This window comes from Anabrus simplex, chromosome 14, assembly GCF_040414725.1.
Source record: "Anabrus simplex isolate iqAnaSimp1 chromosome 14, ASM4041472v1, whole genome shotgun sequence".
NCBI classification, from domain to species: Eukaryota; Metazoa; Arthropoda; class Insecta; order Orthoptera; family Tettigoniidae; genus Anabrus; species Anabrus simplex.
In genome coordinates, this window is record NC_090278.1 from 97,869,350 (window position 1) to 97,897,033 (window position 27,684).

The 27,684-nt window shown below is 40.0% G+C and overlaps 1 protein-coding gene across 1 annotated transcript in view; it reads left to right on the top strand.

Annotated features, from left to right (window-relative positions):
* LOC136885451 (gustatory receptor 5a for trehalose) overlaps positions 1–27,328 on the top strand; it is a 45,778-nt gene extending 18,450 nt beyond the window's left edge. The window contains exons 4-9 of the mRNA XM_067158011.2: positions 272–478; positions 3,767–4,056; positions 14,026–14,180; positions 19,019–19,184; positions 21,441–21,530; positions 27,182–27,328. Of these exons, the coding sequence (XP_067014112.2) occupies positions 272–478; positions 3,767–4,056; positions 14,026–14,180; positions 19,019–19,184; positions 21,441–21,530; positions 27,182–27,307 (1,034 nt within the window). The 3' untranslated portion in view covers positions 27,308–27,328. The remainder of the gene's footprint in view (positions 1–271; positions 479–3,766; positions 4,057–14,025; positions 14,181–19,018; positions 19,185–21,440; positions 21,531–27,181) is intronic.
* The last annotated feature ends 356 nt before the right edge of the window (positions 27,329–27,684 follow it).

The window sequence follows — 27,684 nt, forward strand, 5'->3', positions numbered from 1 at the left end:
TTGTTCCCTTTCAGTAACAATTTTCTTGTTATGAGCCACATGACCCTTTGCTTGGCTTCACACACTTTCAATGGGATTATTTTTTTTTTTGGTTGTTTGTTAAGCCCTGGTCCTAACCTCATGCCACTGCCTTTCTGTAAAGACTCCTTATAACTACTCCACTGTGGCTCCAATGTCAGTATAAATGACTTTGATTGCTTCTTGTTGTTATTGTCAAAACACCAACAATGTGACTAACATCTCAATGGTGACCTTGTCTATGTGCCCACAGAGACGATCGGTTCGGCCACTGCAGGAGCTGTTTTTTACGGTTGTTCTACACTAACCGTTCTGCTCTTCCTGCGGTTGGCCCTTCGCTGGCCTGCTCTCGTCACTTTCTGGCACAAGATTGAGTGCGACCAAAGTTCGATGTTAGGATGGCCGCCCATCTGCTGGAAGACTCGCTTCCTTGCCTCCGTCATCATGTCTCTGGGTTGCGGTAAGTTGCACACCACTGATGCTTTTGTGGATATTTTGACAATGTCACTGTCAACCCTTGTTATAGTTTTGGATATTATTTCACTCAACAGTTCATCATCATGCTCATCACTGAGCATCCTCCAGTTCACGAGGTTCCTGTACACTAGAAGCATACTATAATCGGCGTTTTATCAGAGACTTATGTGCCCTCTCTTTACATCCTTATTACAACTACTCTCATAACCATGTGAAGAAATCTGTACCCTTTATTTACAATTCCATTTATGTGATTACCTCTAATTAAGGTATTGACAATGATCCCCATGAAGTACATTCACCCCGTCAATATAGAAATTAAAAGACGACTTTTCTACCTTTTGAAACTTACAACTTGACTTTCATTCCATGTCACAACACTGTCTAGGCTCACAATCCTGTAACTTATTTACTACTCTATACAGTTTATAATAGGCTTTTTTACTCATATCATTAATGTATATAAGTAAAATTAAAGGTCCAATTGCACTCCCCTGTGGGACACCAGTCTTAATCATTAGAGGATCAGATAACACTTCACCTGCTCTAATTCTCTGAGTTCTATTTCCGTTCAGTCATCTGCTCCTTTCTCCTGCATTTGCTGGAGTTTTCATCTTATTATTTCCCCAATCTCTTGGAGAATATTTTTGTCAATAATTCGAACATGCCTTACTCTGTTCTCTTGATCAATTCCACCTTTATCTGCATTTGCATGGATAGCATAACATGACAAGTGTTTTTGACCAATCTTTTTACATTTTAATTCTAGATCCATGCTCATTATTGGCACACAGACAGAACAAGATTCATCAAATGTCTTTTAAAGTACAATAATATATATCCTTGTTCTATTTTTGTTTTTGAACCATGGCTCAGCATGTCCCTATGAGGACAAAACATGTACCGGTAAGTTAAAGTTATTCTGAAGGGAATAAATGTGTTTTGTATTGTAAAGGTGGACTTGTCCTAAAAGTAGCACAACACTTGTTAAGGTCAACAATATGGGCATAATAATGAAATTCATTTCTTGTAATAGCATTACATGGTCACCATCACAATAGTTTACCGGCCAGCCTGTACTCTGAAATACACAGTGAAATTTGTGTCATAGAAGGGAACAAAGTAGCAATAAATTAGGGACATTATCTTAGTGCTAGTTGTACTCAACAAGCCTTTTACCACCTGTATTCATGTCTCTACCCAGTTCCTATGCTTATTACATATTTTGTACATCAAGATTCAGTGTTGATGTTCAGCCTGATGAAATTGGGAAGCAGAAACTTGAATTAATGAGGAGAGAGGATGTGGATATTGTGCTTGCTGCCTCTCATTATCTTTCCATCTCTCTGTATATGACTATTTCTCAGTTGTTTCTTGCTCTCCAAAACATATCAAGAAGTTTGATTGGTTAGGAGCAATGTTTTTCAGTACACACTCTAAATCATTCCATGTTAAGGAAACAGAACTGCTCTTATGGATCTACAGGGAATGAACACAGCCCTCTTGGACACCCTCAATTCCTCGTGATTAAGAAATGCTATAAGGTAATTTATATTGTATTAGGAAAGAAAGAAAAACGGACAAGGCATTTTTTTGCCTGTGGGTTGTTAAAATATCTACTTAACATTCTGTACATTTGCAGGGAGGAAGCATAAAGTGTAATGTCAATCGTTGGCAGCTTATCTCTGTTGAAGACAAGTGTGTGCGAGTACTGTACAGCAGTTGTTACTGATGCGATGTGCAGCGATACACCTGGGCATCACTTCTACTGATACAGAAATTCGCTATGATTTTATCTGTGCTTGGTTTTGTTATTTAGCTGTTGCTTCTTAAGCGCATTTTATTCTTACCACTTTTTTCACTAGCACATTAAATTTTTACCATTCTTCTCCTCGTGGGGCAATACAAGGGGACAGTAGTACCCAGCGTTGCCTGGACAACCCCACCTCCCGAGTTGTTTACGTTCTCCCCGAATTTTCCATGAACTTCAACAGGGAGGTTTAGTATGTGCAGTAGTTTACCCTTGTTGCTGATTTCATGAACAATATTTTAGTTTTTTCCTGATTTTATCTTGAAATGAAATGCTGAGTTTTGTGTTGTCGTTTTCCCGTGATGTTGTTGAGCAGAGTTGTTTGATGTGGCAAGTCTGTTTCCTTAACATGGTATGGCCTATAGTACTTGTATAATTTCCCGCTGTGTTTGATACTGTCAGTGCTCAGCTAACAGACACTTCCTGTGAAATGAGACAGAACTCTTATGGGTTAGGGTGAAGTACTTTTTGCCAACTTTCTTTTTGCTGGAGTTATGTTTATAGCCTAGCAAGTGGCTTACAATCTGCTCTACATCACAGCAACACAGATAAGTCTTATGAAGACGATGGCAGAGTGAAGGACTAGCAGTGGGAAGAAAGCGGCCATGGCTTTAAGGTACAGCCCCAGCATTTACCTGGTGTGAAAATGGGAAACCATGGAAAATAATCTCAAGGGGTGTTCGAACACAGTATCTCCTGAATGCAAGCTGACAAACGAGCTAGAATAACATAGAGAGGTGGAAGCGCTGCCTGGCTCAAGCTAACTGAACGAACGTCAGCCATGTTTCCAATGCTCACATAGGCAAGAGGGTATGGCTGTCAAAGGACGAAAAATGTTGAAAATACTCATCACAGAATCACTCTGCTAGCCAAAAGCTTAGAGCATTGATAATCTTAGTGTGAATAGCGCCAGTTCATCTATGGCACGAGGCCAACATGACGATCAGCTAATTGTAGGGTAGTTCAAAATGGATATAAGGAGAATTGACACACGGTGACATGGTTGCATCCCCATGAGTACCACTTATAAATGTTTAACAGTCATTAATTATTTATTTATTTGTTTATGTTGCTTGTTTAATATTGCACTAACACAGGGAAAGTTTTCGGTGATGGAAGGATGAGAAAGTAGACGCCGTGGCCTTAATGAAGGTACAGCCCCAACACCATTTGCCTGGTGAGAAAGTGGGAAACCACGGTAAACCTTCTTCAGGGCTGCCAAAGGTGGGACTCAAACCCATGGTCTCCCGAATGCAAGCTGACAGCTACTATGCAGCCACTTGCTCAGTAAGAATCTGCCTGAAATAGCTCGAGACAAATATCACTCTGACCTGCTACGTATGTCTAGTACTAACAAGCTTTTTGACGAAGATTCCCACAGGTAAACACATGCTCTTGACCTATCTAAGTGTGCTGACAGCTCCGTTAGTAAGTAACAAACTTGTTATGTTGTGTCTCCAGTGGAACACCTGATGAGTATCCTGGTCCACGTCCAGGAGTGTCTGAGGGGGCAGCACGAGGTGTGTTCCTCGGCGGGAGACTTCCTCCGGCTGTACATGTCCCGGTCTCACGGGTTTCTCTTCTCCTCCACGATCCCGTACAGCGCGCCTCTCGGACTGCTCGTGGTGGTAGCCAGCGAGCTCGCCACCTTCGGCTGGAACTATTGCGACTTGTTTGTCATCCTTGTGGGCTGGACTCTGGCCATCAGACTGAGAGCACTCAACCGACACCTCTTGCGGCAAGACTTGCACGTGAGTTACCACCGTATGGTATTCAGTGCGGTACAGCACTGTAGATGTGCTAAGTAATGCGCTTGCGAATTATGCCACAAAAGTGATTAGTTCCATGTTTTGCCACCCGGCAGAAATATTTAAATTAATAAACTTCATTGTTTGCCCGTATCAAACTAACATTACAACGTTTTATTATAATTTTCGGTCCACCTTATTCAATACATAAAAATTTATTGCATAGATGTAATTACAACATATATTTTTCAATCAGTACTAGTTTTGACGCCCCACTGCATCATCAGCAGCTGAAGAGAAGTTTTTAGAAAAATTGACAATCATATAAGTTTATCAACACCAAATTCATCACAATTTAAAACCATATTGATAACAATGAAACTGTGTTAAAAATATACTGTCTCTAAGTTCATATTTTCAACAAGTCGAAGAATTTGAGTCTTACGCCACAATCTGAGCAACGTACAGACACATCTCTTGAGATGAATTAAATTTTCAAAATATGCTCCTGTTTAACACAATATTGTTATATTTAAAAATTTACACAAGTTTAAGCCCTGTACTATGGGGCACCTGCAGTTAAGACAACAGATTAAAATACAAAAACACGATCATAACATAACATTTGGTGACTAAATGAAAGTATTAAAATGACACCTGTCATATGACAAAAGAAGTGCAAGTAAAATGTCCATGCCTTGACTTGAATGTTGAAAACTGTTTACCAGTCAAACCACAAGTTCAAAACACTACACTGATGTGCAAGTCCTTTTGTACAGGATCTTGAAACACTACGTGGAACATGTTCTGCTGAAGAATGGCCGATGAGTAGACCAGCTCCTCACAATATCTTGTGGTGCATTGGACTTATCGGCAAAATAAGGGAAAGGACAACGTAGGACGTGAAAACGAAGAGGTCTCGCAAACCTAACACCACCTGAGTCAGACAGGACAAATAAAAGTGAGGAGCCTGGCACAAATAAGGACACCACTCGTACTAAAGAAGGTGGGCTCTTAGGCACCATCTAACCTGTCCCTGAGATGTGTAATTCGTTCTTGCTGATTCACTGTAATAAACAATGAGCTGTGGCGTAGCACGTGTGTAATTATGTAATTACAATATTTTTTCAGTTATTTAACTCATTGTCTTCTTCTTATTTTTTACCCGATATTTTAATCGAAATATAAACTATGTCCCTGTCTCGTATAGTTCTGTTTTTGTAGGAGTTGCATACGAGCTAACAATCTGTGGGGGCTTACTGAAATCTATCAGGCTATAGCGCAAGAAGAATTGGAGAAAGAGGTTGGAGGAGACGCAGATACTTATGAACAAGAATTTATAGAGCAAAATGATCACGATACAGAATCAGAACATTCAAGTGACTCAGGACAAGAAGGGGCTAGTTCCAATAGAGGGGATGATATTTTGTGTGGAATCAGGTGGAGTAAAGACCCACTGACAAGTAGGTTCAGTGAAAGAAGTACACATGATAGTGTTTTTCACTAAGGACACTATTCAATATATGAATTTGCAGATCGAAAAAATGTGGGAAAACTCTGAACGTACTCAACACACAAAGGATACTACAAAGACTGAATTACTGGCATTCACAATAATAATGGACTAAAACTGCAACAAAGAAAGTGTAGATACTGTATCAAGAAGAACACGGAGACGGCCTAGGCTTTATTTTTTCACTTGGAGAATATAGCTGGAATGAACAGTTAAATCTGTAACCATAATTTCGAGCACGTACATAAATAATAAGAATAATGAAGTAATAAAATAATACCAGTAATAAATAGTATAATACTTAATGATGAGATAATAATAATATAGAAATAATAATGATAATGAGAGAGGAAAATGACGCAGTGGCGGAGAATTCATATAAACCAAACACAGGGAACACTTACAGGCCTAAAAATGACAACTAAAACAGGATGTGGAATGTGCTGGGAAGCCCTATCTATGAGGTCCATGGGAACGTATGACGTTATGGGGGAGAAGAGACTTACAAGAAACACCCTCTAGCTCAACTATATTAAAAATGACAAGAAAGTTTTACAAATACAGTTCCACGACACGGAAACAAGACATACTTAAGTAACTTAACATAAAATTTGATTTAACAAAGACGGTGATGCTACATTAAAGGTATAGTTTAAAGCAAAAGTATTTAATGGATGAAAGAATTGAAACTACGGCAATTGGAACCTAGGGTAAACTCGCATTAAATTAAACTTTTAAAATTACATTAAGCAAAGAAATAATGAAACACAAAAGGAATTAAACTAAATGAAACGAAACCAGAAAACATTGAGAATAACATTGCAAAAACACTGAAATAACACTTACTTCGGAAAGGCAGGAGTTCCCGAGGGTAGCCCTTGAGCGCGAACGCTAGCGAGGGCGGTCGGATGGAAATTGACGCCGAGATCACGCATAATTTTTTCCAAGCCGGCCACCAGGCCGGAAATGGCCCGATTACAATCAACCAATAAGATCAAACTTACCCTAGATTCCTGGACCTTTTTGCCAATAGAAAATCTCGTGACCATATATGGTCATTTTAACATCGTTAGCAATTGCACAAGTTCTGGAACATTACGATTACTACACCAAAATTTCATCATAGGAAACCGCGTTTGCAGTACAGGTACAGGATGCTCCAAAATAAATCACCTTACAAATTTTACATCAGATTACATAAAAACTACATTTAAAAAAAAATCACTTCAAAACACTTTTGCATGTTGCAATGTTCATACAGTTCAATATTTCTTGCCGTTACATAAAATTCCAGTAGAGTCCAGAGTTGCAAAAAATTAAATCCTTCAGACAAATAAAAAAATTAAAATTTACATTTCCAAACACACTGTAGTTTCAGTTCTCCGTCCCACCAACCGGTGACAAAATCTTACACACTGAGAATGAGATTTTCTCACAGCCTTGTCGATATCTCTGATGAAAGCACATCTTGAAGACAGATATGAAGTTAGGAACCTGCTTGCAGACCTGAGAAAATACAAAAGGCAAGAGGAAGATGGCAATGCTGTTTCTCTTGTGTGACCACTTGTCCAGTGGTGATTACTGGACTGCAATGTGGCTATTTCTTCAAGTTGTCGACATTATTATCCAATAAACTATTATAAGTATGGTTAAACTGAACTATTATTTTTACAATTTGTTTTACGTCACACTGTCACAGATAGGTCTTACGGCGACAATGGAATAGGAAAAGGCTAGGAGTTGGAAGGAAGTGGCCGTGGCCTTAATTAAAGTACAGCCCCGGCAATTCCCTGGTGTGAAAATCTTCTTCTTTTTTTTTTTTTTTGCTAGGGGCTTTACGTCGGACCGACACAGGTAGGTCTTATGGCGACGATGGGATAGGAAAGGCCTAGGAGTTGGAAGGAAGCAGCCGTGGCCTTAATTAAGGTACAGCCCCAGCATTTGCCTGGTGTGAAAATGGGAAACCACGGAAAACCATCTTCAGGGCTGCCGATAGTGGGATTCGAACCTACCATCTCCCGGATGGAAGCTCACAGTTGCACACCCCTAACCGCATGGCGAACTTGCCCGGTAAACTGAACTAAGGTAATTTAATGTGTATCATTTGTTAAAGATGAAATGTTTAGTTATTGCGATTTCATTCTCTTGGTGTATAAAATATGCCACGCGTGTACTTAGTATATATAAATAGGCACGTGTAGTCAAAGGTTATGGGACCCTGAGTTCGCCAACCCAAGTTGAGAGACAGGCAGGGGATACTGTGGGTGTGTTCTACCATCCTCAGCCACAACAGGACCGCAGTTAACATTTTTAAAGATGAGCAATGTTTTGAGCTGTGTTTGTGTCTTGGTTAATGCTTCATTTCTTCTGTATTAGGTTTGAAATAATAATAATAATAATAATAATAATAATAATAATAATAATAATAATAATAATAATAATAATAATAATAATAATAACTGTATAAATAATCATATTTTTAATTTCATAGTCCGGCTCCATGGGTAAATGGTGAGCATGCTGGCTTTCATCACAGGGTCCCGGGTTCGATTCCTGGCAGGGTAGGGAATTTTAACCATAATTGGTTAATTTAGCTGGCACAAGGGGCTGGGTGAATGTGTCGTCTTCATCATCATTTCATGCTCATCACAATGCGCACATCACCTAAGGGTGTCAGATAAAAGGACTTGCATCTGGCGAGCCGAAATTGTCCTCAGACACTCCCGGCACTAAAAGCCATTCTCCATTTCATTTTGTTCATAGAAGAATCCATCAGTCATGAAAGAGAAAACTGCTGGCATCAATGTTAATGGTAAATAAGTATATTCTATAATATTTGCTGGTGATATTGCCATACCATCAGAAATAGGCAAATGACACCTCAACATTAATGCAAGGAAAACAAAAACCATGACAATATATCAATTCAAGAAAACACCTATAACTCACATCAAAATTGGCCATGATAAAACTGAACAAGTGAAACAGTTTTGCCACCTACAAAGCCGGATCACAAGGGGGAATCGCAGCATATCACAAGTCACAAAAAGGATAGCAATGGCAAAGAAAGCCTTCCCAAGGTAAAAAGCATGTGCTGGCCAACAAATATATAGATATTCAAACTCAGAAGATCTTGTATGATGCTTGCTTCTGTACGGAGAGACTAGAGGCAATTGAAATGTGGGTCAGGAGAAAAATGCAGACGATAAGTTGGACTGAAATGAAGATGAATATAGAAGTCCTGAGAGAGAGACAGGAGGAAAATGGAGTCTGGTAACTGAAATTGAAAAATGGAAAATAAAATTTATTGGTCACATTCTGCATCGTGAGAAGAATTGCCGGGGAAGGAGGAGTGTCTTATTTCAAGGACTTGCTTCAGAGACCTATGCCGAGTTGAAATGACTTGTTCAAGATGGCTGCGGCGACAAGGCTTAGCCTTTAGCAAATGATGATGATTTCCAATGAGGACCTTACATTCTAGCAGGTACTTATGTACTTAAATTTGGACCATATACACAATATATTGAGGCGGAAGAAATAGAACAAACTGGTGAATATCAATAACAGTAAAATGTACACGAAAATTAGGGAACTTAAGGCGTAAGTGTGGAATGGTTAAAGAAAATGCAATGGGCCACTATATCTTATGTGGGATTTGTATTTGATTATTGTCTAAATAATTGGCTTATACCTGAAGATTGGAACGATACTCTGGTAGTACACGCATGCACAGAAATGATGTCCTGATATAAACAATGCATTGCTCACTACAATATCGTTGTGATCGAAATGGGAACACACACTGGGCCTCCAGCACTCCTTGTCAGTAGTGGAGTGGGACGTGTTGATTGCTTGTGTCGGGACACCATTTCTGTGCATGTGTGTACACATACAAAGAAAGACCAGTGAGTCGTATGTGTATTTTGAAGGCATAGTTGTCTTAAAGGAAGTAGATGAATATTGTTATTTGGATTGTAAAATAACTAACGATGGCAGAAGTAAGGAGGACAAGCAAGGAAGGCCTTTCTTAAGAAAAGAAATTTTCTGACTTTGAACATTTATACAGGAATGAGAAAGATGTGTCATTGTATGGAAGTGAAAAATGGGCGATAAGTATTTCAGAAAGAACGTACTCAGCATACCATATATTGGGAAAACTACTTGCGCGTTTGCGAAAGAGATTAAAGTTGTAGGTTTGAGTTTAAAATAATGTTTATTTATTTATCGTATTACCTCAGCTACCGTGTACAAACGTTTCAGTTTGATGCCATCTCGGTGCTTGCTCGTCAGTTACTAGGTTCTGTTTTGCTCAAGGCCCACTAGATGGCATTGTAAACCAAATCTCTCTGTGGCTGAGTTGTAATGAATTTTGTCACGTGAACAACAAATGTGTCACCAGAGATCTTTTACATACCCACATCAAACAACATGGAGTGTCGAACAGACTTTTTTCTGTGACTACCTCTGCTGGGTTTGAACCCAGTATCTCTACAAACGATCCACAGAAGGAGGTTAAAATAATGTCAAGTATGGGACAATAAGTGGGGGGGGGGGGGGGGGGAGTAAATCAGCTTACCAAATGTGTGCATTTGTTGAAAGGTAGAATGAGGTCAAGTAGCCTAAAGTACTCGTTTAGTAATAGCCCATTTGATTGTGACATATTAAGTCAGGGAGATGGTGGTGGTGATTACTGTTTTAAGAGCAACCACAACTAGGCAACCATCCTCTATTAACACTAATCAGAGGGAAGAAATGGAAGGGATCCGACATCTCGAAAAAATGCACGTATCAACCAAAGAAAGACAAGGGCCATGAAGGGTGTGATAATGAAAATACCCCTAGGCCTCGCAACCTAATACCTTCGGGGTCAGAAAAACAAGAGTTGACTATGGGAGGTCGGACATGATAGATGAAAGTGAGGAGCTTGGTACAAGTAAGTGGAAACAACGCCAGGGCTCAGCTTTGGGCCCTGTGGTCGCCAACCCACGCCCCCAAATGAAGTATTAAGTAAGTCGTAAAGCCTACAAACAGTGATAAAATGTGTACATCATAAAATGAAACTTTCCAACTTCCATCATCATCTTCATTTCCCATTTCCAGCTTCCCGGCTCGGGTTGTGAATCAAGGACCTCCATCGCTCTCCACCACTCTTCTCCTTTTTTAAGTACATCTTCTGGTTTTCCTCCCTCTTCTCTATGCACTCCCACACTGAATCTGTCCACCTCTTTTGGGATCTTTCTCATGGTCTCTTTCCTGTTATCTTCTCTGATAAAAGCACTCTCTCTTCTCCCATTCTCATCATATGCCCCTACCACTTTAGCTTTGTTGTATCTATCCTGTTTCCTGTCCTTTTCCATATCTCTTCATTTCTAAATCTATCCTTTCTGGTCTTGCCCATGATACCTCTTAGGAATTTCATCTCCGCTGCCTGTATTCTACCCCTTACACTCTGGTAGAAGCTGTTTGCTTGTTGTATTCTTTTCCCAATTTCCTCAGTTATCTTTCCATCTTCTGTGATCACACTTCCCAAGTACTTGAAACTTCCAGAATTTTACCATTCAGTTTTATCTTTCCTCTTCCTTCCTTCCCCTCGTCATCACTATTGTTTTACTTTTCTCCGTGCTTACATTCACCCCAAATTTTTCTATCTCTTGATTTCACACATCTACTTGTTTTTGCACTTCCATTTCGCCCCATATCACTATATCATCTGCAAACAACATGGCTTTTGTTGCCTGTCTTCCCAATCTCTGTTTAATGTTCTTATGAATTTCATCCATGACTGTGATGAATAGTATGGGGGAGAGTACAGACCAGTTTGAACTTTAAACCATTTTGTTTTTCCGATACTCGTCTTCACACTGCTAACACAATTTTTGTACATAGGTTTTATCATTTGCACTTCCACTCTGTTAACTTGTTTTTTCCTTAACGTGTCCCATACCAACTGTCTGGGCACACTGTCATGAGCTTTCTCAATGTCAATAAATGTCATCACTATGTCTTTTCCAAACTCCCATCTTTTCTTAATGTAAAGATCAGGTCGAACGTTGATCTGTCTTTCCTAAAACCATACTGTTCTTCTTCCATTTCTCCTTCTAGCTTCCTCTTCAGTCTTCCTTCCAATACTCTCTCAAATATCTTAGTTACATGGGCAATAAGGGTGATAGTTATTACATTCCTTTTTATCGCCTTTTTTAAATACCAGGATAATTAAACCCCTTCTCCACTCTTGTGGGAACTCTTTCTTCCTCCAGATTATTCTAAATAACCTACACAGCCACTGTAGCCCCAGTGGTCCTGCTGCTTTACCACTCTCCATCTTTTGTATGGCTTCCTCTATTTCTAACATTGGTATCTCCTTTTCTTGTTCTTCCTCTTTCCCCATTGTTTCTTCTTGCTCCTGTTCATATACCAGTTCACTGTATTTAATATTTAGCAATTCTGTGAAGTACTCCTCCCCATCTTTTTAGTATGACATCTCTTTGCGTCAATATCTGACCTGTTTCAGCTTTTTCAAATTTTGTATCTTCCCTATTTCGTAAACTATTCTACACCAAACCATACAAAACCTTTTTACTTCCCTTTATATCCTCCTGTAAAGTTTCCGTGAAACTTTCCCAACTCTTCCATTTCTCTTCTTGTACTATTTTCTTACATACCTTTTTGGCTTCTTTATATTTCTGCCAATTCTCTGTACTATTGCTGCCTATCCACTTTCTCCACGCCATTTGTTTCTCTTTAACTGCTTCCTTTATCCTGCTGTTCCACCAAGGAGTCTCCTTTTCCTTTTTCCTCCCTGATAGTCTTCCGCAGGTGTTTACTGCACACTTTACAAAACCATTTCTGAAACATGTCCATTCCTCTTCCTCAATATTCACATCATCTTTGGGAATTTCTTTCTTCAGATCCTCTTAAAACTTTTCCCTAATTTCTTTCTCATTTAACTTCCATCCCTTTATTTTTCTTTCCCTTTTTTTCTATTAACTTTGTTATTTTACCAAGTCTCAATTTGGCTACCACCACTTTATGGTCTCCTTCGAAATCTGCTCTTGGCATTGCTGTCACATCTTCCGGTTGTCTACGTTTCTCCTTCTTCACCAGAATAAGATCAATCATTGTCTTATCTTTCTATCTCCCCAACCATATCTTGTTATATTTTGTGAGTTCTTTTTCCTAAACCATGTATTGCCAACAATTAATCCATTCCTGCTACAAAAATCTATTAGCATATCTCCATCTTGGCTTCCACAACTATAGGGGCCAATTATCTCTTCTTTTCCCTGTCTGTCTGTTCCAACATGTTCATTCATGTCTCCCATTATTATAACCTCTTTGTCTTCAATACAACTTTCCAGTTCTTCTAGAAACTCTTCTAAACATTCATCTGCATTCCCCGACTGGCATGAATTCACCTGTATAAAATCCTTGATTCCACTCTTCCAAGTCTAATTTTAATTCTGGTCAATTTTATCCACATATTGCGCTGGGTCTTCTCTCAATATAACACCAGCACCATTTGTTGTCATCTTTCTTCCACTCCAATATAATCTATACCCTTTCTTCAATTCTTTTTGACCTTTCCCCTTTCATTTTGTCTCACTCATTCCCATCATTGCTATGTCTTTCTTCTCCATATACTCTACCAGTTCTTCTACCTTGCCGTTCAAAGTCATGACACTGATGATACCAATTCGTGTGATGCCTGGTAGCCCACTTCTCACAGTTTCCCCAGAGCACCGGGAACTGTGTGTCACTTCAAGACGACACCCTAGCATTTTCCGAGGCCTCGATTCACTCGCACTCATTCTTTAGGCTGTTTGTACGATGGGTTCGCCACTCCCAAAGGCATTATTACCTTCTGCCATGTTCAAATTAGGCCGCCCCTAACATGGAGTCAGACGCCTTTTATAGCCGCTCCTCTGGAGTACAGATGCTACGGGTTTGCCGCTTCCTCCATCTCCACCGTACTGAAGTCCATCTTATCCGCTGTAGATGGCGTTGAGATCTTCACCCATAACCCAGGGCAAGGGCCCTCCATATTTATGACCCCTGGAGAGAGGGTGTCCCAGTATTATAAAGCCCCCAGTAATTGGGCTACCTGTTGGTCCGCAGGTTAAATCGGCCCTACGTACTGTAGGAACCCGCTATCCGCCTCTGTAGAGGTCAGGTTCCCTGGTTACTTATTGGGAGTTAACCCCATCCACAAAGGCTGAGGTTATTTGCAGAGTCCAACGTACATCATTCGTCAATGAAATGAGGAGGCTTATATTACTGATCTATGTCTAAAAACACATGACGTGTATATATGGGAGTGTCCTACATTGCCCTCGTGTAGACTGTCCCAAGATCATGGGGATGTAGTCCATGTCGTACGATGTTGTAAGATAGATCTACTCTACTCTCATAATGCTGCACACATTATCAGTACCATGTTAACGAGATTGTTCTCCCGCCAGCTGACGAGCCGGACGCAGTGGGGAGTGTTCCGTTCCCACTACGCTGCCATGTCTAACCTCGTCAAGATGGTGGACGAGAATGTGTCGCCGATCATCCTCTTGTCCTTCTCCAGTAACCTCTACTTCATCTGCCTACAGCTGCTCAACGGGCTCAGGTCAGTCATGTCTTGCAGACTGTGTGCTCTAAGAGTTTATCTATTTGGCCTTCTTCAAGTAAATTTTTCTTATGCTTATATTTATTTATTTTCCTCCAGATCTACAGTACATGACCTTAATGATCATTAATGGAGAAAAATAACAATGTTTAACCTTATCAGGATATGATCAATCAATTTGCATTTGCTGAAAATAAACCAACCAACAGACAAACCAAAATAAATTTCCATGAAATCATCGACAGACACTGTCAAAAAGGCCCACGTTCAACTCCTTTTCGGAGATCAATTATCCGTGGGAGTACGACAACTGTGTGAACACAAAACAAAATGGCATACATGGCATAAAATAAGGTAAAATAAAATAAAATACACGGCAGAACAGTACAGGGTGCTTGGCCATCCATATGGAAGGATAATGTCCTCCCATTCCTTTCCTGAGGGACACAGCAAGTCGTTCACAATCCACTCCTACATGTCAACACGCGAACCATTACAACTTGCCAAGCCAGACCAACGTTGACACATCCGCTGAGTCATTGTCCTCTATTTCTCTCATGTATCTTCCTAGTACATTGTTCTACTTCCATTACTCACTATGACAGCATTATCTAACTACTTGCCATTTTAATAATTGCAAGCTAGATCCACCAATACAATCTAATATTACCCTCTTTACCAACCATTGTAATCACCATCACTCTTAATCATATTAAATCTTCTATTCTAATTGTAAACAAATGTATCACACCAAACTCCACATTAAAATCTACTCCACTACTTTCATTTCCATCTCATAACAAGCCAAACTCCATCAGGCCAATACCTCTACATAAACCATTACGCACAAATCTCTCCTCCCACCTTATAACACCACTTACAATTCAATTATCAAACCTGACCACCTTGCGTTATCATCTACCAACTTAACTTAAGTACGAACACACTCTATTAAAATAGCCATTCCTCAATTCACAATTCACTCCACTCACCTTCCAGCTTAATCCTTCTCTCCTTCGTCAGACCAGACTCCACATATCTACCACGTATAAATATCTTGCCATTCAAACATATACAACATATTGATTTCAACCCTTCTATTCACTCACTATATTCAACCTCTTATTCTACATCTTTCTAACCATCATTTTTCCTCATAGACATGTAATACTTCCTCCCACCACTCCAATGACATCCACCCACCACTTTCTACAACATACATTGAATTATTTAATCATCTTTGGCCACACTTACTCTAAGCAGCAATCACTCAAAATACCAGCACATACCAACAAATCAACGTCTTATACCAATAACAAACCCACTCCGTCACCTTCCAACTTCTACTTGATTAACAAACACTTCCACTTATAATTCAAATCTACAATCAGGCCTCAAAATCATACTTAATCATTAAATTCACTATACACTAAAAAAAACAATTAACAAGCACACTCCACCACCTACCAATTTCTACATACTCTTTACAAACCAGACCATCTTTCATAATTTGCAATCATTCCAAATATCACTCCAGATAACACCTGGCCAACTCCACTCTCCTTGCAGCTTAATCCTTAAATCTGTTTAGCTATAATCACCCCTAACAAAATCACACTTAACAACTAAATTCACTATACATTTTAAATTCAATTCACTCTATATATCAAATCCTCACAGTCACTATAACTTACTCCTTCTTAACCAACCAAACCATCGTACCTTATATTACCTCCAAATCTTTGTCCACTATTCCCTTACCTACTTACTACCTTTGCTTGACTTTTTACTTCTTATTACTATGCCCTCATCATTTTTTTCATTCCCGACAAATCCCTTAAGCTTCTGCTCCTCCCTGTCTGCCTAACCTTTTGTTCACTGTGTTCACCTCTCTGCCTTTCCTCTTGCCTGGCTGTGTCCATAACTGCTTCTCTAAACATTTGTATTCTCACACTGTTGTCCACTGCTCTTTCCTTATCACTATGCATGACCACTCTTTCACTATGTGTGTCTCCCTGCCTCTCGTCATTCAGCTTCCTGTCTCCCTTTGTTCTTTCCTTGTAACCATGTTTTCTAAAACTTGCCTTTCTTCCCCACCACTTCTTCTTGCTTCCAATTCTCTTCTAATTCCCGTAATTTTGTCACTGTCCACAATCTCGTCCATTGGCCATTGGTTACCACTAATTCCTGACCCCCAATGTGAGCTCTTAATCCTTGAAGTCTGGCCCTTATTAAATGTTTCTGAAGGGTTTTTACATTCCTCATCCCTTCTCTTCCCATGTCCCTCTTAATCTGAATTTTTGTACTCTGTAGATTACTTGCATTTCTTATCGCTATTCCCGCCATCAGGGAGGATAACAACTTCACTTTTATTGGCCTGTTACCCTGCGTTTTACGTATCCTTTCCACATCGTCTGTGTCCACTTCATTGAAGTTAATTTTCATTCTCTTTTGGATGACTTCCACAACTTTGTAAAGTGTCATTGCTTTGTCCTCTCCTTTTAGTTCCAGCACTCCATATATAAATAAGCATTTCTTTCTGCATTCCTCGGTACTGTCTTCAGCTTCATCACCTCTTATTCCTTATTTTCTCTTTGAGTGACAAAATTTCTCTCTCATTGTTCCCCACTTTGGTTGTTATTTTGTCTGTTTTTCCCTGAATCTATTGCCTCATATTTTCAAACTCTTTCACTTGTTCCTGAATCATATTTTTTATCTGTTCAAATGGGCAAACTTCTTCCACAACCTTCTTTACCACCCTCCTTATGACCTCCACATCTTCCCAGCTTGTGTTTCCACTGGGAGACGGGCCGGGGTTTACTTCCACGCCCCCTATAACTACCGATATAATCTCACCCTTCATACTTATTTCCACTTTACATCCTTCTCTTGTGGCTGTGTCCTTCTTCATTCTCCCCTGTCATCTTCCAATAACTACCTGATACTCCACTGCCGCTCTACTTGACTCAGCATGTCTGCACGCTATGCGAGCTTAGGCGAGACTGGGTATTTTGGATCATTTAAAATTGTATTAAAATGTATTGTCGAAATTTGTAGAACGGCCTGTACCGCACGTGTCAATTTTTTGGGGACTTGCAAAAGATAGAAGCTTTGAGATGTTTCCAAGGACAAAACAACAAGCCTGAAATTAAATATTTGATTGGTTTAAATTAATCAAAAGGTAACTTTTGTGTGGTCATTGGTCATTAATTTTGCTGTGCCATTTCCTGTTGCACCACCATGCGCGGGCTACTTTCGGGAAACGCGTCACAGGGTGGTTCAGTTCTGTCTTCGGCATCATGTACAGTGGACGTGTTGTCCGGGAGCTTTGCCTTCTCTTGGCGTAAGCAAATCTTAAAAACTTCCTGATGTACCTTAATTTTATATTATTTCAATTTTTAATTTGTCATCAGACCGATCGATCCTTCAATCAGAAATCAATTGTAACTTATGATTGTGTAAGGACTTCTTAAATCCATCTTCATGTTGGCAAGAGGCAAGCTTTTCCTAACATGTTTGTAATTTAAGTTAAATTTCTCGCCTCAGTAAATCTGCTTCATTTGAAATTATTTTCCTTTGAGCTGTATTTTATATTTTTGGTGAAGGTGGTCACTTCACATTACAAGTACTTTCCATGAAGACTGGTTACAAGAACCGTTCCATATTGATGGTTTTCACTTTACAAAGGAAGGAGATTTATTACGTCCTCCTATTCAATACATGTATATCCATCGATGGATTGAATACGAGGACGTAATAAACCTCTTTCCTTTGTAAAATGAAGACTGGTATCGATAAGATTGTAAGACTGCAACTTCATTTCATATGGGTTTGTATTTCTATTTTGTGTTTATGCTACCTTATTTCCTTTTCTTTGGTGTTTTCAATAATAAATAACTATTAACTAAATTGTTCTTTCTTGAAGTTTCAGCCAAAAAAGTCCTTCAATCGACAACCTTGTAGGGTTCCTTCCGCTGTCCACATCCTGCCATTAGTTTCCGTGCATTTTACCTTGTTTAATTTTGATTTTATGATATGGTTTTAACAATTCTAAGTTTTCTTTAATGTTCCAAATGTTTTTTAAAAATTGTTATATTAAGCCTCAAGCTGTGTTACATTGATGTTGAACCAATCTGAACCGAGCAGGTATCCAGAGCTCAAGCAAGTTTGTGTTTTCCAGTTTAACAAGCTTGAAATACCACCAGATTTCAGTGGTGACACTGAAATACTCCTTTATTTAGTGAGATCTCTCCCAGCTATTTCTTTTCTTTCTTCTTCTCCCTGGCCTGCAGTGTGGCCATTCAGAGTTAGCTCTTCTGATCCGTAGAGAGTATTTCCTCAGTGATGTCCTTCCTCTTTAAATTGGTTTAAGCTGTTCACCACCCCTCATACAGGCATAGCAGTGAGCGGTGCCTCTCTCTTGCAAGGGAGTCTTCGGATAGTGTGACTTCTCCATGTTGGCCTGTCCAGAGCACATGTTGCACTTCTCCGACGTCCAACAAAGTAGAGTACATTGACATTCTCAAGTACTGGTCTATGGTCCACTCTTCTTTCCTGCTGAAACAACTGTCACATAGCTTCCAGTGCTGTGGCTATCATCGCAACATCAACTGACACATAAAACTACAAACTGAGAAGCTACATGACATTGCATATTTCACACCATACAAGCGCAGGGCTAGGAAGCAATTCTGGCTAACATTTGCCGTGGATAGTGGGATGCACGAGACGCAAGCTCGCTCCATTCTGAGAGAGAGGCACTAAAACTCTGTGATCTGCATAACAGCTGCTGAGTAGTAAATGAAATGTCCCAGTAAAAGAGTTGATCTCTCTTGCAGCCCCAAGTCAACAAGCGCACTGGACTACATCTACTTCTTTGGCTCGTTTATCTTCCTGCTGGCACGGACCATCATGGTGACATTGTTTGCAGCCCAAGTGCACGACGAGAGCAGAGTGGCACTGCCCGTGCTCTACAACTGTCCGCCTCAGAGCTACTGTGTTGAGGTGAGTTCACCTCCATACCTATCAGAGAGTGGAGTCGTGTGCCAGCTTATTTCTTTTTTCATCTTGAAAACAGACAGAACCCTGTTGGCAGTAGTCCAGCAATAGTCTCTACATCAATGAATATGTTGCCAGAACCAGTATTTCTAACAAGTCTCAAGACTTTGGCACTGCCCCTGCATTCGGTTCAGACTTTGTTAACATTTTCAGCGCCAAGAAATACAAGCAGCTGTTCTTTACTTCACCGTATGATCTAAATGTTCCTTTAACACAAGTGTCACAGACAAACAATTTCTCCAGCTTGCTCTTCGTTTTTTAAGAACTACCTGTTCCCATGATTATATACAGCCTATAACAGTCAGGAAGAATACATGAGAACAATTTCAGCTGTTTGGAACAAGGTTCAATCCTAAATTCAAACTCGAATCAAAAGATAACCATAACATCCTGTTTTGAAGGATTAATAAAAATTTAGCCTTTTATCTAATGAAATAAAAGATTGCAACAAACCCAACATATGTTCTTTCGCACAGCTCGGCTCCGTCTATAACAGCTTTCACTCAGCCAGTACAGTGGGGTCCAGCAGGGGAGAAAGTGCTTCTTTCAATTGTATTTCTTTCTCTGTTCTTTCCTATTCTACAACTTTTGTTCTAATTTTTTCTTTCCAGACTCCTTCCGTAAGCACTTTTTGAGTTATCTTCAAGTTGTTTTCTACGCTATTTCCGCCATTACCAATTCAACACTTAGCGAGACACGAACTAGTGACCTTGTTTTTAGGAAAAGGAGTTCCCCTATGTTTACTGACTTTACATTTAATGTAATATTCAACTGCCAAAGAAATCATTACGCTTAAATGACTCTTTGTATCAGGAGACCTCAAGACTATTTTTTGTGTGTTTTGCTCAGCCTTATTTTAATGAACATCGTCAATCATTTTATAATACAGTTGATCTGTATAGTTGGGTCTGACAAAAAAGGACTAGAAAAGTTTTTGTATTATTGTGCATGCCTCATTTTATACTTCCTCTGACCAACTTGCGTAGTATAGTACCAAAACACAACCTCGCAAAACATGAGGGGCCAAGGCAAGTCAATTTTGCCATCAAGTGAGACTACTGAAAGCTAAGATGACATTATATAAATCACGTACAGCTTGGAAATGACCACATTACCGAGACAAGACAACCGAAACTCCAAGCTGCAGAAGTGAAGTTCCTACGCACCATGATAGAGGAAGGACTAAGAGGAGGTCCCCCACTACAGAGGATCCAGAAAGCAGGAAAAGTGCAAGAACAGAAAAAGAAGTAAAAGAAAAAAGACCCAAAGGAAAATGGACTGATCTGGTGAAGAAAGATGTCTAGGAGAGAGGACAAGATTGGGAGAAGGTTACGAGAGAGCAGTGGTTCATGGACAGAAAACATGGAACACCACAGCCGGGCAACTGGAGATGGTCAACTTGTGTCTTTAAATATTGGACCTCATCAGCTGAAGATGTCTCTTTGTACTAAGGATTTTATAACACCAGAAACCAGATTAACAAGAAAAAAGCATAGAGAAATTCTGCAATCTGAAGGAACAAGTAGAATGGATTAAGGAAGATGAAGAACTAGAAATAACTCTCGACAATTTGCAAAACAAAACAGAAGATTTAAAGAAACTGAAAGACATAAAAGTAAGATAAAAAATGAAAATCCACAGCCTGTTTCCAGTCATGCGACTGGGTCAGGAATGGAGGATAGGAATTGTGCCGGCTGCCGAAGCCTGTCGCACTCCTCTGGGCCAATGATTAAGGACTAACGGATAAAATGAAATGATAGTGGAGAGTGTTGCTGGAATGAAATACGACAGGGAAAACCAGAGTACCCAGAGAAAAACCTGTCCCACCTCTGCTTTGTCCAGCACAAATCTCACATGGAGTGACTGGGATTAGAACCACGGAACTCAGCGGTGAGGGGCCGGTGCGCTGCCGCCAGAGCCACGGAGACTCTATGAAATAAACCAAAAATAGACGAACGACATACCAATATAAACATTATTTCAAATACGGACCAAAAGATGAATTTATTTGTTGTAAGAATTATTGAAATCGTTTGAATGCTTCTCAAGGTCAGCCTCTCTATAATATTAGTATAGCAAGTCGTAAGTTGCACATCATTAAGAAGAACAGCGAACATCAATATCGTTACTTGACTCTCTCTCCTGTCATGAGGTGTCACTTGTTTCTGTGCTTGCAGCAATGGACATTATTTCTTTTCACAGGTGCAGAGGTTACAGTATCAGCTGACAGATGACGAGCTGTCGTTGACAGGGATGCGCTTCTTCTCCATCAATCGTAGCTTCTTACTGGCGGTGAGTACGTCGGCTCTAGTCGCCTTCATCTGGCCAATCCTCTCGTCCACCTGACACGTGGGTACACAGAAAGACATTTTAACTGTTTGTGTAGTTTGTTGGGACGTCATTTTGAAAGTAGTGAATTGTTCCATAGAAATTCTTCTTCTTTCCGTTTTTCACATAGTTTTGGGTCAGGTTGCGGATCAATGGCTTCCGCTTGCTTCTACCCTTCCACTACTCCTGCCCCAACACCTTCTTAATCTGCTGGTTCTTGTGCCTTTTACTTCTACATCAAACAGAAGGCAGGGCAACGCTGTTGTTTGTCCCCCACTCCGTTTCAAGGTTTATATAGAACAGGCAGTAAAGGAAATCAAAGAGGAATTTGGAAAGGCAATCAAAACCCTGAGATTTGCTGATGATGTTTTATCTGACTCTGCAAAAGATTTGGAGAAATTGCTGAATGGTATGGACAGTCTTGGGTAAGAACACTAGTGATTTTCACAATACGGCAGGAGTAGTACATAACTCTCGAAAACCATGACGATATACCGTAGTACCAACGTGCAGGATTAGTGACACTGAATCGAACTCAACCTTCAGTATTAACAGAGCCGAAAGAGTAAGGTTGTACCCTTACATGCCACTGACCCTCATTAACTCTATGCTTTTCACAGTTATACAGTAAATTCTTTAGGCACCCGACTTTGTCCATTAATATTTACCCCAGTTATAAGTTTTCTCATCAATACGTCACATCTGGTCTCCACGAACAGAACTTAGTCACTTATACAGTTAAGGATATGAGAGCCACAAAGAGAGAAAATTGACATCTCATCCCACTGAATTCAATAAGCAGACTCTTTTTAAATAACCTTTTTTGACACAATCTGTGGATCAAAGCATTGCCTCGGACAATGTGTCATGCAAGGAGACAGTAAATACCGACGCTCTGTGTATTTATGAATTGCAGTGCATGTGTCGACAATACAGTCGGCCGAGGTCTCGTTGTACGTTTGCAGTTCAATAAACGTTCGGAGTTACAAAGAAAAAACTTGTGTGCCTAGTAACAGGAAAACAAAAAACCCAGACAAGCCTTAAATCTTATGGAAAAGTTAAAAGTAACAGATGAGGTTAAAAACAAACCTAATGAAACAAAAAATGAACATCACTGAGCTGTATTCACCACTGACAATGCTAATAAAAGATGCGGACAAAATACAGAAAAATGCATCAAGGTCATTCAAGCCGTGAAACTGTAGATAAGAGTACAGAAACGACGCGCTGCCGATTTGTTTATAGTCATTGGCATTGGATTTCACTAAACAGCTTAGCAGAAGTTTAAGAAGAGATATGATAAAACTGTCCGCTAATTTGTAATAATAATGTTATTGGCTTTATGCCCCACTAACTACTTTTACAGTTTTCAGAGATGCCGAGGTGCCAGAATTTAGTCCTGCAGAAGATCTTTTATGTGCCAGTAAATCTACCGACACAAAGATGACCTATTTGAGCACCTTTAAATACGACCAGACTGAGCCAACATCGAACCTGCCAAGTTGGTATCGGAGGGCCAGCGTCTCAACCGTCCGAGCCACTCAGCCTGGCAAGCTTGATTTGTAGAGACGCCAACAGTGTAGATGACAATGTAATCAGTCATTGGAAAGAATATAAAATTCCCAGAACATTACGATTCTACTGACATCTTTAATTTCGATGAAACAACGATATTTTTCAGCTTCCTACCAGAAAAAACTGTCACGGAGCCAAAAGGAGCAAAGAGCACCTAACAATACATCTTACAACAAATGCATACGGAACTGATATGCTCCTTCCGTTGGTCACTGGAAAATCAGCCAAACCTCACCATCTGAAAGGTGTATAATACGAAGGCAATAACAAAGCCTGGATGAGCAACGTAACTTTCACCGCATATGCGGAAAAATTGAACAAGAGAATGCATCATTAAAAAAATTTAAAAAAAAAAAAAAAATGGGAAGATCTGGCTCCTGTTAGAGAACTGCCCTGTGGATCCCAGCTCAAACTTTCTTGCAGCAGATGGCACTGGTCAATAGCCACCATGAAGGTACTGGTACAGCGTGTGGTTGCAGGAAACGCCTACTCTATGTTGCACTGTACTGTAGTACATTTGGTCAGCCTGCGACAGTGAATCTCCAAGTGCTTTGTTAAATTTGGAATCACAAAGACAACTGCAGAAGAAAAAGGACTGTAAAGGTGCAGGTGTTCAGGACGATGTAGATGATCCAAGTACTTGCCCCACACACAGGAGTCATCTGACAGGGCTGATCTGTTCATCAGAATGCCGGTGTTCCGAGAAATAGAGCCCGTTGCAGAAATGTCGTGCTTTGGTTCAGTTTTCCCAAGCGAGGGGAACTGCAACACTGAACACTATGATGCCATTATTCCATTTTTTGAAGGGCTGCTTCATCACCATAAAACTAAACATGAGAATAGGGGTATTCATCTATGCAGTAGAAACATGCACTCTTGAAGAGAAGTGACATGCGGCGCTGGAGAAATATGCACAAATAATTCTATTCCAGAGGACCTCGACATCAATACCAGGCTGTTTATAATATCCAAACAATGACCATATATTCCAAAATGAAGAGGAGAGTGTGGACGCGCACCTACACGTTGGGTTCATGCAATCTCCATGGATATCACAATCCTTATTTTACCTCAACATTAGTAAATCTGTTTAAATTCACTTAAATTAGATCTCAATTCCTGATCAGCTACATACAGTACCAGCTTCAGCCCACATCAGTGTTGGTTTTGAAGTCTCTCATAGAACACAATCACATATCTGTAAGAAATCATTTCAAAGAATTTTGAAATTTATCAAACATCTCTGTTGGTAAATTATTTCAATCCCTAATTCTTCTTCATATAAACAAATATTTGCTCCAATTTATCCTCTTGAATTCCAACTTTATCTTCATATTAAGATTCCATTGAACCTCCTTGATCTACGATGTATTGACTGTTTCCACTGCAACACAAACCACTTTAGCTTTAGTTACTTCAAGGAACTGCACATTTCATGTACCAAGCCAGCAGTAGTTCTGTTGTTTCATTTGTACACATTCCGTAGAGTTGCTTTTTAATGTAAGTTTATTGTTGACCTCACCGGCATGAAAAACCTAACACTTAAATTTATTTTAAATTCCAGTCACTTTTATGGTACTAATTTACTATTTTGTAATAAGCCAGAAATATGCTCACGAAGTTAATTCACCTCTCTTTCGGTTTTCTACACTTCACATGTCTCTTCACGAACTTCTTTTCTTTAGGAATCATCTCCCATTCTTCCAGGAAGGACTCCCATGGGTCATGTGGGGTGTCTGGATGGTGCTGACGGACCCTTCTCCCAAGCTCAATAGGATTCAGTTCAGGGCTTTGAGTGGGTCACTTATCCAAGAACTGTTGCTCACATCTCGCAACATGCGGAGTTGCAATGTGCTGCATTAAATGGAGCAGTAGGCATCACATTTTTTATTTATTTATTTATCTGAAATTACACAGGTTTGACACCCAATTAAGTACATTCTTAACATTCATTATCAATTAATATACAGTATCTATGAAGTTAAAATTTAACAAAAACAAAGTTAAAATTGCTCCAGAAGGATTTCCTCCCCATTCTGATGTGCTCTAAGGCTACCATGCTCCAGTCATGTTGGCAGAATGACCCCAGACTCGTTCTCTACTGCCAGGGGACTGTACCTCCTCCCATTGTTGAGCTGCAATGTTCCCTTGCGGAACACAGTCCAGCTGCACGATGGTGTTTGGTGATCTTCTTCACTGAAGATTACCTTCTTCCAGTCTTCTTGCGATGCTTCTCACCCTAACATTGACCCCTTAAACTTTGTAGAAATGATTTCATATTTCAGATGGTTTTGGAGAATTTGAAGCAACATCAGCAACATCTCTTGCCCTCCTTGAATAGTCTCCAGTTTTGCTGTACCTTTTATGGTCATGTAAATCGTGGAAGGTGTAGAAGTATTGAATGCTATGATCGTCTTCCACCAAAGCAACAGCAGGGTGTTTACTCCAGAAAACTGATTATGATGAGAGAAACATCTTGCAAACGCATGTGATGAAGAGGGGTTCAGTACCACACTAAGTGGCTGAAGAGCCTCACATCCACGTTGCACGAGAAGGCTAGTACAATAAACAATCCGCATTTCACTGCTGGCTCTAAAAAACTAGGATGAACTGCCAAGCTTTGATTAAATACATAATAGCAAATCATTTCTTCAGCACTGTGTTTTTCATGCTGGTGAGTGTAGTTTACATGTGTGTAGACTAATGAAAGAAGGTGTGCTAAATATTTGTTACTGATTTCTTAATCATTTGTGTGTGGCTACTACAGTGTGGACAGTATTAAGTGCGAGGTGTAGGAATGTGCAAAAGCCAAGGGAATTTACCGAGTTTCTCCACTTACTTTAATATTTGGGGAGAGAATCTACAAGAGATGAGATGTTGGATGTTCAGTTGAGTTTCCTGTCAGAAAAGAGTAGAGTGCCAAATATTACTGAGACAGAGTAAGTGTCTGTCTGTGTAGCCTCCCAAAACAGTGTTAAATTTTTTTTGTTCAGAAGAAAGATTTGCTATTGGGTTTTTGTCGCCCCAGGTCTCACGGTGATGATGGGATTCAAACAGGACTAGGAATGGGAAGGAGGTGACTGTACCCTTCAGTAATGTACAGCTTGGTGTCGCCCCCTCCTGAAGGCAAGCTCACAGCTGCATGACCTTTTATCAGTTGGTATTTGGACTTTCTTGATGTTTTACATCTCAAGCAAAACAGATTCATCTCTTAGCAGGAATCTCATTCTGCATGGGAAGATTTATCTGTATCACGAGATGTACCCGTCTTTCTAATGTACGACGGCAAGTTGGTCAACGGTAGCGTTTACCTGCCATGTTGCGGTTATAACGGCACGGCAGCTCAAGTGTTTCTCTACCATCAGGTGATCGCAGGCCAAACACAGCACTCGTTCGCTTTCTTTTACTGTCCAGCTCTTAATTTTGTGAGTTAAAATACCACACAATAAGCCGTCAAAACGTTGGGTCTGAATACAATGACAGTATGCTGAGTGGGAAAGTTAACTACTCTCTACTCCGGAAAGTTTAAAGATTTTACCTAAAAATAAGACTTTGATCAATGAATTTTCCCAGAGTGTAATAAGGAGAATGTTTCTGCAGTTCTACCAATATCATAAAGAAATACCTTAGGCTGTTAAATTTCTGTAAGCAGAAAATAAGTTTTAAAGTGTGTTAAGAAACAAATACGAGAAGTTCTCAGGTTTTATGAACCTTACACCAAACTGAGCAAGTGGCTGCCTCGTTTGAGTCACGTAGCTATCAGTGGGGTCGTCGGCAGCCCTGAACACGGTTTTCCAGGGTTTCCCATTTTCACACCGTCCCACTGTCGCGATGTAATTGGTTTTATCAACAAAATTTTAAGTTATTAATAGCATATATGAGGACATGGTCTTAATAAAGAAAGATACAAGTAATATGAAACAAAATGAGAAATGCAAATAAGACTTTAACACTCGAGTGTGCCGTGGTATTTTGTTTCTTCACCAGATAATGGCTATCATCACATCACTGTAAATGCCGTGGTATTGTGTCTGTTGTAGGTAGCTGGAGCCATCGTCACTTACGAGGTAATCTTGATCCAGTTCAGTGGCACGCTCACCGGCAGCGAAAGCCACACAACAAAGGCTCCAATGACCACAAGCACCGCTCCAACACCACCCCTTTAAATAAAGCCATCAATAAACTTACTAGACTTTTACTCTACAGCCCAGCTCAATCCCAGTCCTTGCCACCTTACAGAAACATCGCTGGTCTCTCAACTGTCAAAAGTTTGGAAGAAAATTCAGCACCAGCTCTTAACCAATTGACTGTCACCTTGTGTGATGCCTGCACCAAGAGCAGACACTTCTGCATCACCTCTCCACACACTTCATGAACAGCCGAGTCTCAACACTTCCCACTATCGGGAATGTGCTGCGCCAATTAACCCTAAAACAGTCGCGTTGGGCCTCAGACCTAGCCGTATGATGATGTTTGTTGTTTAAAGGAGCCTAACAACTAGGTCATCAACCCTTAATGCTACAAGGTAAATGAAATGAAAATT